The following is a 13,044-nucleotide window of genomic DNA, read 5'->3' on the forward strand; positions in this document are numbered from 1 at the left end:
TTGGTTGCTTTCATCAGGAGGGGCATTCGTTCTTCCAGAGGTTGGCTCATGCACCCTGTTCTGTGCGTCACTGCTGATGGTTCTGTCTGGCTCTGGTGCGCCACAGACAGTTCAGGGATGGATGGCAGTGCCCAGAGTTGACTGTAGATGACAGGAAACTGCGTTTGTGTCAGGCTTGTCGGTGTATCGGTGGTTGTGATTTTTTATTTTATGTATCTGATGGCACTAAATTTTCTTTATTCCCATCTGCACCCCCACCACTACCAGCGAACCTGAGGAAATGTGACGGTGTAAGTGTAGGAAGCAGTTTTGGTAACCCACCGTTACTAATCCCTGACAGCAGTTCCCTTTCACAGTGGGCTTGCCTTCCTTTCCAGCCTCATCACACGGATGCTACAGAGAGATCCCAAGAGAAGGGCCTCTTTAGAAGAGATTGAAAACCATCCTTGGCTTCAGGGAGTGGACCCTTCACCAGCCACGAAGTACAACATCCCCCTCGTGTCGTACAAGAACCTCTCGGAAGAGGAGCACAACAGCATCATTCAGCGCATGGTGCTTGGGGACATAGCGGATCGGGACGCCATCGTCGAGTATGTGAGCGCTCGTCAGTGGGCAGCCGTGGGCTCAGGGTGCTTGGAGTGGGCTCTCTTCTTAGTGTGGCAGGGCCTGTGGAGAGCGTGTAATGGGCAGAGTTCCCAGTTGTCACAGGTTATGTCGTTTATCTCTAGAGTTCCTGGCCCAGTGCCTGGCTCATAGGTTTTGTTGGTCTTTGTTTTTATTTCTTGCTGGTGAACAGGTACACCATTGCTGGTGGTGTCAGTCGTGTGGCCGTTCTCCCTTCTTCCAGAGGTGGACTGGACTGGGCTGTTCTGTATCCCAGCACATGACTTGTCCATTTCTGTGTCCTCTTCATTCCTGGGGCTCCCTCTGGTCCCCACAGGGAAGCAGGGACACTCAGTGGGACATCACAGGCCCTTGAGATCAGGGGTTGCCATATGGGTCAGTCACACGTTTTTGTAGGTACAGTTTTGGTGCCCACAGCAGTGCTGTTGGTTTACGTACTGTCCGTGGCAGCATTGTGCTGCAGTATCAGAGTCTCTGTGAGAGAGGCCACGTGACCTGTGAAACTCAAAATATATTTACTATGTGGCCCTTTAGAGCCCTTGCTGTGGCAGCCTGGAACCCATGAGGCGCATAAGTTGTTGGTTACGTCCTTTAAAACCAAAGCCAGTTTTTAATAACCTAAGAAGCTTGGAATCAAGGATAATATAAGATGAAGTTGCTTTAACAATGATATAATTCACTTCTGTAAGAGGTCCTGTCTATAAAAGTATGAAGCATTTCCACAAATGAAATGTCTAAAGTTACTTAACCTGTTGAATGAAACAGTTGGGTGTGATGAAAAGATATATTCCAGGAGGGGGGCAAAAAAGGGGTTCCCCCCAGGAGGGCCACCGGCCTGGCTGAGCGATCTGACCCAGGTTCCTGACTTGGGGAGAGAGGAGGCTGCTGGCTGGACAGCTCTGTAGTATGTCAGAGTGTCCATGTGGCACCAGAGGGTCTGGTCCCTAAATGGGCGGTATCTGTGTGAAGGACATGTATCTTTGGAGTACACTGGGAAGGAGGATTTGCAAAAATAAACCCAGGTTCATAATTTCGGTTTAAATACACATTTCTACAGGTTTCTGAGTACATTATGAGTTTTTACAGGTTGACCCACAGCTGCTGAAATGACCTAAATGGACAGAAGAGAGCAGGACACTTGCTCTTTCTGTCAAGGAGACTTGCTTTTAGGGATGTGCAGAAAATGGTTTTTCATTTTTGAGTGGCTCAAAGGTTATTTGCATCCCTTGAATTGGCTTTATATTCTTAACTTAAATACATGCAGTGGTATCATATAGAACTATTTTGTTCCTGTAAATTCAATTATAAACCCAAAAGGAGGGGTAATTTCCATGGCTCAGATAATTCTCTGAGCCCGAGTCCTCCCAGCTGGTCTCGGCCGGTCTTGCCTGCTGCCCACATTATAAGCAGCAACTCGACCCACCGTGATTCCTTAGTTCAGAGACATACTTGTTGGTCCCCTTAACTCAAGCCCACAGCTTCATCCAGTGCTGAGCTGAGGAAACCACTCTGACAAGTCATTCTGGACCTGAATTTCACCTTGGGCTCTTACTCTAGAATCTCTCATCTCAGCCTATTAGATGTGGCCCCACTGTTCATTTTGTGAGACGTGACCCCTGTATCGTTTCCTTCCAAAGTGTTCATTGTGTATGTTTGCTAACTACAGAAAGTTCCTGAAAAGTATAAGTCGTATTTCTGGGTCTTGTAGATCTTCTGTAACACTACCCCCCATCCCACAACAGGCCAGCTGTTGGAGAGCGGGCAGGCTGTGTGCCCCAGCACCTGCCAGCACAGCGCTGGCCAGACGGAGTCCTCAGAAAGCATCACTTCTGAATGAATGCGTAGACTTTATTCAGAGAAGAGGGTGATGGCATGCTCTCAGTACACTAATAATTCACTAATGTGGGTTCAGTCTCCAGTACCTGCATTTTAAATAAATAGATACATAAATAAATAGAATCCCCTTCCCCAATGCCAATAAATTAGAGTGGAAAAAAAAAACTTTCTAGTTTTTCTGATGTTAGTGTTTCAGTGCATGTTCATACAACTCATTTCATGGTTCTCTTGGAAGCAGGGGAGCCAGTTTAATGAAAATAAACACTTGACACATTAAAATTTTGAATAACGTGTACATTCTTGGCATCTTCGTTATCTTTTCTTATGTAGCTAAAACTAACATCCAGCTTAAGCTGCCATCAGCATTTTGGGTTTTTCTTACTAATTGAACATTTTTATGCAGATGTTTCTTAGAATTTTAAGAATGATCTAAATAATTACTACTAGGGTTTTTTCCCCCATTATGTTAAAAGATTCAAGGTCATTGGATTTCATTTGTTCTTAAAAAAAAAAATTAGTTCTGCTTGTGAGAAAACAAAACTGCTCATGTGGGTTACATTCTCTCTCCCTTGTTTCCTCAGAGCCCTGGAAACCAACAGGTATAACCACATCACAGCCACCTACTTCCTGCTTGCTGAAAGGATCCTGAGGGAAAAGCAAGAGAAAGAAATACAAACCAGGTCTGCAAGCCCTAGCAATATCAAGGCCCAGTTTAGGTGAGAAAAAAATCTTCACTGATTTTAGTAAGTTAACATTTTGAAATAGTGAATTTATTTTTAAATGTTTCTTAACTCTGGGGGTGATGAGAGTATGCACGGTGGTGACAGCCTCAGTGGGGAGGCCACGTGTGGGCCCTCCATGTGTGTGGGGGTCTTGGTTCCTTGTCACCAGGGATGCCTTCCTCTCCTGGGCTTGGGGGTGGGTTGGGGGAGAGGGGCTGTGGCTACTGGCCTGGCTGGGAAGATACATTTTGGAGAAGGAGCCTCAAGCTAGAGTGTCTGTCAGCTATTTCAATAAACTCATCCAGAACTGACATGTATAAATGTGTTAATTTCCATTTTTCATTCCAGGAACAAGGCTGAGTTTTCTCTCAGTTATTTGAAGCAATTAAAAAAAAAACATATGGGGCATTTCTGTGGCATGATGTTACCTCAGGATTTCAGGAATTTGACAGTCAGATCAGCTAGTTGATTTATTAGCTGCTTGACCTTGGGAGGTCACTTAACCTCTCTCTGACTCAGCTTCCTGATCTGTGAAATGGGTGTTATAATACTGTTTACTTCTTGGGGTTGTGGTGAGGGATAAACAAATTAATGTATGTGAGGTACTTTGAACTGGGCTCCATGTGTCTGCTGTCATTGCTGTGAACGTTTCCCACCATTTTGTCATTGGTAAAGCAGTGAATGTGCCCTCTGTTTTCCTTTGCTTCCCTTCCTTTCCCGACTCTCCTCCTTCCTCCCCCTTCCTTGATCTCTTCTCTTCCTCTCCCCCCACCCTCCTACTCTTCTTTTTCTTCTGCCATATTAGCGTTCCATTTAAAATCAAAGCTTGGGAAGGGTTACTGTTTTTCAGTCAACACTATGAAATTTATATAGAATTTTTCTTTATTCAGGTAAAGTAATCCATAGAACTGTAGTGATTCAAAAACAGAAGGATGCTCCTGATTCTGAATAATCCTTTACTTGTACATCTGACTGTATGTGAACATATGTGTGTGAATATGTAGTAATAATTTCTATTTAAAAGAGGAAGAATACCATTGGATTTTAAATTACTTGTAGTCAGCTTGCCATGCGTAGGTTGCTTGGGTTGGAGCAACAAAGAAGAGACAAGGAAACATTCCTGGGTGACCAAAGACTAAATATTTAGAAGTCTAGTTTAACTGGAAAATGAATTTATTTAGTAACTTCATCTATATCCTGGATGCATTCTTGCATAACGAAAACTAGGCACTCTGTCTGGCGTCAGCTTGGAAGAGGACTGGGCCCCAGAGAGCGAGGGGACTCTTGCGCACGGGCCAGACCGGGAGAGTGACAGTGAGCGGTTGGGGTCCACCTAGTCCTGCCCCAAGCCCTCTAGCGCAGAAGAGCAGCCCCAGAGCAGAGTCACTGCGTGCTGGGCCACCGCACCTGGAGCCGCCCCAGTCTTTTGGAGAAGGGAATATTTGGAATTGAACTGTTGATTGTTCAGTGAGACAAATGAGAACTCAGTCTAAAGTTGATCAAATACTTAACTGAGTTAAATTGGTTATCCTTTATTGTAGAAATTACAAAGCCAACAGTAGCTATAAAAAAATATCAGAGCCTCCATGCAGGTTCCTTGTACCCACCTGGTGATTATGGAGTGGAGATGCTGTTGGGGCCTGTCCTCCTGCTGGGGCCAGGGCCCCCTGGCAGGTGGTGGAGGTCTGCTTACTTGTCTTCTCTTTACTGTCCAAAGCCTGGACCTGACTTCGATACATTGCTGGGTATACCTTGGGGTCATTGTGACCTGGGATATAGAAACCTGGGCTGAGTCAGGAGACTAGTGTTTAGCCAGCATGGTTAGTTGTTTGGGGGAAGGGGTGGGCAGGCCAAGAGAACAGATACTTTCTTTGCATCCTGCCTGTGTGGGATGGAAATGTGTGTGCTGTGTCCTTTAGAAAAGCCTTATGAAGTCCTCCAGGAGCTGACCTCTACACAGGAGCGGCTGGTGCCCGCTTCCTTCCAGAGAGAAACGAGGAAGCAAGGAAAACCACTGAGGCCTGAACGCAGAGGCTCCATCCATCCGACAGGCAGTCATTCAGGGGCTTCAGGACTGCAGCATGAAGCCACTGCCCTGGAGTTCAGTAACCACAGAACCTTGCCTAGGTGTCACTGTCATCAAGCCTGGGTGGCCTTGGGCAGGTTGCTTCCTCTCTCTCTGTTCCGATTTCTTCACCTGTCAAGGGAGGATGGAGTTGTGGTGAGATAAAATGAATTAATCCCTGTCAGGCTCTCACCACAGCTCTGGTTCTAGTAAACTCTCAGTCAGGGTGAACTGTGCTCTCTTGTCAGCAGCCTTTGTTCTCTTCCGTTAACATAAGCCGTCATTTTCTCACAGTTTTGTGGCTGTAAAGATTGCTTATTTAGTTTAGCACAGTGTTGGGCTCAGATATGTTCTCAATAAATGTGAACTATTTAACAGTTTGATTTACCCGTGTAAGTAAGAGTCATTGGTTCAGAAGTGGTGATGGAGTGACTGGTCTGGCTGCAGTGCTTGCCCATCTTGTCTCTGGGGGTGGTTTTGGTTGTCTGTGTAGTTGGGGGTCGGGGGAGAGAAGCTCCTCCAGCATGTCTGTGCCCTCGTCCACAGTGGACTGGCTGCCACTCTGGTAGGTCAGACACACTGTCCACACTTGCCTCCCACCTTAGGGACCCCCAGCGTTGGTCAGGGTGAGGTTTTGAGGAACAGCATGAAAGAACGTTGTGTGCCATTTTCCAGGGCCCCGAGACTCACCCGAAGCTGGCACAGTTGTGTTGTGAGGAAAGAGGACTTGCCCAGAGATGCTGCTTGATCTCAAAAACACTGAACCCTCAGCATCTATAAACTACCAAGCAGTGACCAGCAGACAGACCCCTCCATCCTTGAGAGAGAGGAGGAGGCTCCAAGTAGGGAGAAAAATGTCTGTTGAAAATTCCTGTGGGTTTTTTCAAGTTATAGATTAATTGGGTTTTATTTCTAGGATAACACAGTTGGTGTGAAGAGGATGTGTCAGTGTAGCAGTGGCTGTTTTAAACGTCTCTGGTGTCTGCTGCTCCCCTGGGCAGAGAGTGTAGTTGAGAATTCAAGATGTTTATTAAAAACAGGCCTGAGACCTCAGTTTCAAGGCTTTTCCTTCGGCTACCAAGCAGCATTCTTGTTACTTGGGTGACTCTGGATTGGGGGATAAAGTCAAAGTTTAAATAATCATGGATTTTGCTATCTGGTACTCCTATATGAATATATAAAAATATACGTATTTTTATTTAGCTTAAAGGGTGCATCTTTTTAATTGAAGAAGAGATTTATGTATGTCACTATTCACTGGCTTTTCTCTCCAGTATTCTCACATTTAAATCCATTAAACTATTTCCACTTATTTTTGTGAACACCAACTTTAACACCATCCTGTAAAATCTGGAGGACTGGAAATTTCAGGTGAATTTATTAGCCATGTATACCTTCAAAGGTTGTGATCTAAGACCCAAAGGAGCAGAATGTGTGGTGGTCAGGTTTTGCTTTGGTAATAACTTTCTTGTACTTTTTAGAAAGATTTTTCTTGTGGTATAAAACGTTTACATAGAAAAAATGGAGTAAGTGTTTGCCCCCTTTTCTGACAGCTGTGATGTTTTCATTTGGTAAGTCAGACTGAACCACATTTCAAAACCACATTTGCCCTTCTGGTGTCCTTGTGATGTTTACAGGATGTTGAATAGGTTTTTGAAGCTGCTGTTTCTTTTTGTCTCTTTTTCTTTGTTTTTTTTTTTTAACTGTGGATTTTGTCCCTGTAAGTTTTATGTAATGTACTTTAGTAAAGTCTGCATATTCTTACATTGCTTTTCTTTTTCCAATCTGTTACGTAGGCAGTCATGGCCAACCAAAATTGATGTGCCCCAGGACCTTGAGGATGACCTCACGGCCACTCCTTTGTCCCACGCGACTGTCCCTCAGTCTCCTGCTCGGGCCGCCGACAGCGTCCTCAATGGCCACAGGAGCAAAGGCCTGTGTGACTCGGCCAAGAAAGACGACCTTCCTGAGCTAGCGGGCCCGGCGCTCCCCTCCGTGCCGCCCACGAGCCTGAAAGCCCCTGCCAGTGGGCGCAAGTGCCTGTTCCGGGTGGAAGAAGACGAAGAGGAAGACGAGGAGGACAAGAAGCCCATGTCCCTCTCAACACAAGTGGTTTTGCGCAGGAAGCCATCGGTGACCAACCGGCTGACGTCGAGGAAGAGCGCCCCGGTCCTGAACCAGATCTTTGAGGAGGGGGAGTCTGACGACGAGTTCGACATGGATGAGAATCTGCCTCCCAAGCTGAGCCGCTTGAAGATGAACATCGCTTCCCCGGGGACGGTGCACAAGCGCTACCACCGGCGGAAAAGTCAGGGCCGGGGCTCCAGCTGCAGCAGCTCGGAGACCAGCGACGACGACTCGGAGAGCCGGCGGCGGCTCGACAAGGATAGCGGCTTCACCTACTCCTGGCACCGGCGGGACAGCAGCGAGGGGCCCCCGGGCAGCGAGGGGGACGGCGGGGGCCAGAGCAAGCCGAGCAACGGCGGCGGGGGCGCGGACAAGGCCAGCCCCAGCGAGAACAGCGCGGGCGGGGGCAGCCCGGCGGGCGGCTCGGGCGGCGCCCCCGGCGGCACCTCGGGCAGCACGCGCCGCTGCGCCGGGCCGGGCGGTGGCTCCTCGCAGCTGGCCCCGCGCGGCGCCGGCGAGCTGGTGGAGAGCCTCAAACTCATGGGCCTCTGCCTGGGCTCCCAGCTGCACGGGAGCGCCAAGTACATTCTCGACCCGCAGAACGGCCTGTCGTTTTCCAGCGTGAAGGTCCAAGAGAAGTCCACGTGGAAGATGTGCATCAGCTCCGCGGGGAACGCGGCGCCCGCCCCTGCCGTGGGCGGCATGAAGTTCTTCTCTGACCATGTGACGGGCACCACCGCCGAGTTGGAACGCTTAAAGAGCAAGAACCTGAAAAACAACGTGCTCCAGCTACCTCTGTGCGAAAAGACCATCTCTGTGAACATCCAGCGGAACCCCAAGGAGGGGCTGCTGTGCGCCTCCAGCCAGGCCAGCTGCTGCCACGTCATTTGACCGCGGCCCCCCTCGTCCCCCGTCGCTGGCTCCCGTCCTGCTCAGAGCAGTGAAGACCGGCTCACTTCACTCTCCCCTTTTTGGTTTTCCTCGTTTAAAGCGGGCAATTATTTATTCCTTTCTCATTTGGTCGCCTGACGATGTGACAATGCATGGTCTTTGTGCATGCTGCTAGACACTACTTTTCATTTCCAGCCGAAAAGTCTCTTGTGTAATTTTTACATTTATAATTTTAATGTGGATGATCAGGAGTAAATTAAAATGTATATTTGGAACCTAATATAAACGGAGCACTTAGAAATCTGATGTTCTGCACTTAACCTAGAGAGAGAGAAAAAAATGCTTTTGTTTCCTTGTGAAAAATCTAAATTCCTGCCCCGACCTTCTGTGAAATGGAAACTCCGTGCTCTAAGGCACACGCTGGTGTCTGAGGCAGAACCAAAGCAATAACGTGATGCCAACAGGCCTGGAGCCCGCGAGTGTGTGCACACTCAGCCTTCTGAGGCCTGAGCAGAGCAGAGTCCAGCCAGCGTCTGCACTGACAACCTTAAAACCATGATTTCAGCATACCCACACCTGTTTGTCTTAAGCTATAGTGTGAAAGTTTGGGCTCTTAAAATTAACTGAAAAAGATTTCCTTGTTTTGTAACAGGCGAGATAAAGTAGTTAGATTTATAAGGCAGCTTCCCCTGTAGTGGTAACTTAGAAGCAGACAATCTCATTTTGTAATGTGACAAGGTGAACTGATGATGTCTTAACTCTACGTATAGAGTACGAGTCTGTCTAACAGAACAAAACTGATGCTCGGTGTGGATTCCTTCCTGCGGGGCACACCCCAGGGCCCCTTTACCACCATGTAGGTAGAAGAAACTGTAGAGCCTAATGTGGAAGCCAAGGTGCACACAGATACTGGCAAAGTCAAAACCCCATAAATTAAAAAAAATTATTGACATTTGATTTTTAGGAGTTTGATCATTAGGTTGTCTTTTTTGTTTCTACATCCTTTAGCTCAGCTACCTATGAAAATTGGCTGATTGGAAAATACACATAAATGGGTAAAATTCATACACATACAGCAAACAAAAATGCACAAAGCCTGCTTTGTTTTTGTGTGTTTTGTTTTGTTTTTTTGCTGGAAGTGTTTTTCACTTTGCCTTCCTGCCAAAACAATAATCAAAAAACTCTTGCTTTAAACTATTCCTGTACAAAGACTACTTTTGACCAGATAATCATCTTTTGTGGCTATTATCTTATAGGACACAGTATATTGTAGGCTAGTCATTTCGGAAGGGGCCAGATGCTACTTTTTCATGCTGTGCCCTGGGGGGCCTTGAAAGCAATTCGTGGTGACACTGGTGAGAGGATGTGGCTGGCCTCCAGGGCCTTCCCACACTCATCGGCCTCCCGTCATGTCTCTGCAGTGACAGTTGCCTGGTGCGTGGCGTGGGCAGAGCACCAAAGACAGCATTCCATTGGTCACGGTTTCTCCGAGAACACGCTGACTCTGCTCCTTTAGGATTCATATATTTTACTCAGAACTCTGAATCACAGTATACTTAACAAAGTAAATATGATACTCAAAATACTTATTTTACTTTCTAGACCTAGACTAGATACGTTTTAAGCTACAGCTCTAGTTCATTGTGATATTTATAATTGAAAGCTACGAGAATAGATGTGTGGGTGAAGCCATAGAACATATTTGCTTGAAGTTCTTGAGCAGGGATCTTACAAAGGGCCAGAAATAAGATGTGTGGTTCACATAGACAGTGAGCGTAACATCTGTATTAAACGTAGGAGAGAAGTTTATAAAGGGCATTGGCAATAAACTCTTTGTTGCAGCTGTTTTCCAAGTAATGTAAATACTTTTTCCTGTGATTATGTATAGCCTTGGAATGGCACCTTTTAACTAACCCATATGTGTTTGGTTTTCAATGGTTTTTTTATATTCAGATGTATATATGGTGCTCACTTTTAGGATCAGCAGTGTTGACCATTTATGCTGCATAGCTGTATCATAGCCTTATTAGGTTTGTGTGGTTGGTTGACCCTCTGGGTACACAGATGTTAGTCTGAGTGGCGTCTTCCTCATTTGTTCATAAGTGAATGATTGTGCATGTGTTGTATGTCATAGTACGTCGTCACATAAAAGGGAGGGGAGCAGATAACCATTATATTAAGATAATATTGGACCAAACGACTTACTTGCTCTAAACAGTTTCTTGTACCCCTTAACCTGTCTTCAGAAGTTGCATAGTTACAGTAGTGTGTAAATTAAATATTGTGGAAAAAACAATTCGTCTTGTATTTTTCTGTATGTGTGTCTGTGTATATATATGCACACATATGTATGTGTGTGTGTGTGTATATATATATATATATATAATTATGTACTTCTGGCAGTTCTATCTGTATTTAAAGTTATGACAATCTTGACACCAATTTTAAGAATAGCCGTGAGACTGAATCAAATTCAAGATATCCCTTCCAAGTAAGAACTGATGTGTGTTAAGAGGGTACAGAATTAGCTGATTTGGTCGGCTGCTTCCACTGCTGGCTGATTTTCCTGTGTAAACATTGACAGGTATGTGACAAATGGGAAAAAAAATCCAAATAATAAAGTGGCATATTGGTGTTCAGCAATATAAACTGTGTCCCCATGTTCTGTTTCTTCTTATGCATGCAGCTTTGCATAGTCCTGGCCTGGGTTACACCAACGTTCCACATGCTGTGTGTGCACCTGCACCGCCAGATGTGACTGAAAAATGCAGTCGTGACTGTTCTCGCTTTAAACTCGTGACCGCAAATCTCAGGTGGGTCCCAGGACTGCCTATTAATTAAACTTTACTTCCCCAATTCACCTACTTTCCTCACTCACTGGTCACTGCTCCCTGACAAACTTCTACCTTCTTACCCTCGTGTGTATTCACACGCCCTGCTCTTCCGTTTGGTGGTGTGGTTCCGGGTCAGTCCCTTCACTTGCACCTGAAGACCTGACAGGTGTGAGCGAGACCGACCTGAGGCCTTTACCATTCTCTTTCTATTGCACCGTCAATCTTTGCTCCTCTACTAGATCATTCCTAACAGCAAACAAAACAAATGATTTTATTCCTCCTGTCTTAAATGTTGTTGTTATTCTCTCCCTAGTTGTTGTCACATTTTTCTCTTCTCTACTCTCTCTGAACCCTTCCAGTCAGGCTTTGCTGCTGTCACCCCACCAAAACTGCTCTGCTCAAGGCGAGCAGCGATCATGTGCTAAATCCAGTGGTCAATTTTTAGAAACAGCTTTGAGATACAATCCACATTCCACGTAATTCACCAATTTAAATTGTACAATTCAGTGTGTTTTAGTATATTCTCAGAGTTGTGCAGCCATTACCATAAACCCCAAAAGAAATCTTGTACCCATTAGCACATTCCCCCTTTCTTCTGAACTCCTACCCCATTCTCAGCCGGGCAAACACTAATCCAGTGGTCAGTTCCAATCCCACGTTAGCATTTGCTGAGTTGATCACTCTTCCTTGCCAGCTTTGCACTGGTCAGGTCCCCACTCCCACCTTGCTGCTCTCCAGTCCACTAGCCCCACATTCTCCCAGCCGCTGAACTTGGAATACCCCAGGGTTCAATTCAGGATTCCTTCTCAGCCTGTACACAACCTCTTGATGATCCCATTCAATCTTAACATCCGCGTCCTAATAGAAACCCAGAATACATTTAGCCCACATCTCTTGCAGGAACACCAGATTCCGACCATCTATTTGATTTCTCTACTTGGATGTGTCTAATAAGCACCTCAATCTTTCTAAGCCCCAAACTCCTAATCACCCTCGAATCTTACCCTTCCTGATGCTCCCCATCTCATAAATGACAACTCTAAACCTTCATTCGTTTTGCAGAAGTAAAAAATCTTGGTGTCAGCCTTGACTCTTTGGTCCCAACATCCCATCCATCAGCAAATCTTATTCACCGTTCAAGGGTTGACAGCTCGTTGCCTGCACTGCCAACACTCAACACTTCCTCAATCTGGGCAGCTGTAAAAATGCCTCAAAGGGTTTCACCAGTTTTGTCCTCGTCTCTCCTTTCTCCATTCAACTTTGTGAGTGATCATTCTAAGAGCAAAATCCTGTCTCATATTTTGAAAGGTATTTAATTTCCAGATGTTTGAGAATTTTCCACATAAGTTTTTGTTACTAATTTCTAGTTGAATTCTGTTTTGGTCAGAAATCATGCTTTGTGTAATTTAACTCTTAAAACTTGGTCAGAAATCATGCCTTGTGTAATTTAAATCTTTGCTCTGTGATTCGGCTAATGGCCTATCTTGGTGAATGTTTTTGTGAGCGCTTGAGAAGCGCTGTTGCTGATAAAGTGTTCTGTATGTTCTATACACATCGATTAATTCAAGCTGGTTGATGGTGTTATTTCAAGTCTTTCATATCCTTACTGATTTTCTGTCTCAGTATATAAATTACTGAGAGAGGAGTGCTGAAATCTAACTATGGCTGTGGATTTTGCCTATTTCTCTATGAAATTTGAAGCTCTGTTGTTAGACTGAAGATTGTTGAGTCTTGATGAATTGATCCCTTTCACCATTATGAAATGTTCCTGCTTATTCTGGTAAATTATTCTTTGTCCTTAAGTCCATTTTGTGTGGTACTGATACAGCCATTCTGGCTGTTTTTGACTTGTGGGAGTGTATCTTTTCCCATCTTTTTACTTTTAACCTAACTGTATCTTTATATTTAGAGGTCTTTTTGTAGACAGCATATAGTTGCGTCTTGT

At 45.4% G+C, this 13,044-nt stretch overlaps 1 protein-coding gene across 8 annotated transcripts in view; it reads left to right on the forward strand.

The window, feature by feature from the left end:
• The window catches only part of SNRK (SNF related kinase), a 75,650-nt gene extending 65,089 nt beyond the window's left edge, over positions 1-10,561 (forward strand). For all 8 annotated transcript variants that reach the window (XM_072941082.1, XM_072941084.1, XM_072941083.1 and 5 more), the window contains 3 exons: positions 378-590; positions 3,042-3,176; positions 7,044-10,561. In XM_072941082.1, coding sequence (XP_072797183.1) covers positions 378-590; positions 3,042-3,176; positions 7,044-8,265 — 1,570 coding nt within the window. In that variant the 3' untranslated portion in view covers positions 8,266-10,561. The remainder of the gene's footprint in view (positions 1-377; positions 591-3,041; positions 3,177-7,043) is intronic.
• Positions 10,562-13,044: the final 2,483 nt, after the last annotated feature.

Source organism: Vicugna pacos, chromosome 17 (assembly GCF_048564905.1).
Source record: "Vicugna pacos chromosome 17, VicPac4, whole genome shotgun sequence".
Lineage (NCBI taxonomy): Eukaryota > Metazoa > Chordata > Mammalia > Artiodactyla > Camelidae > Vicugna > Vicugna pacos.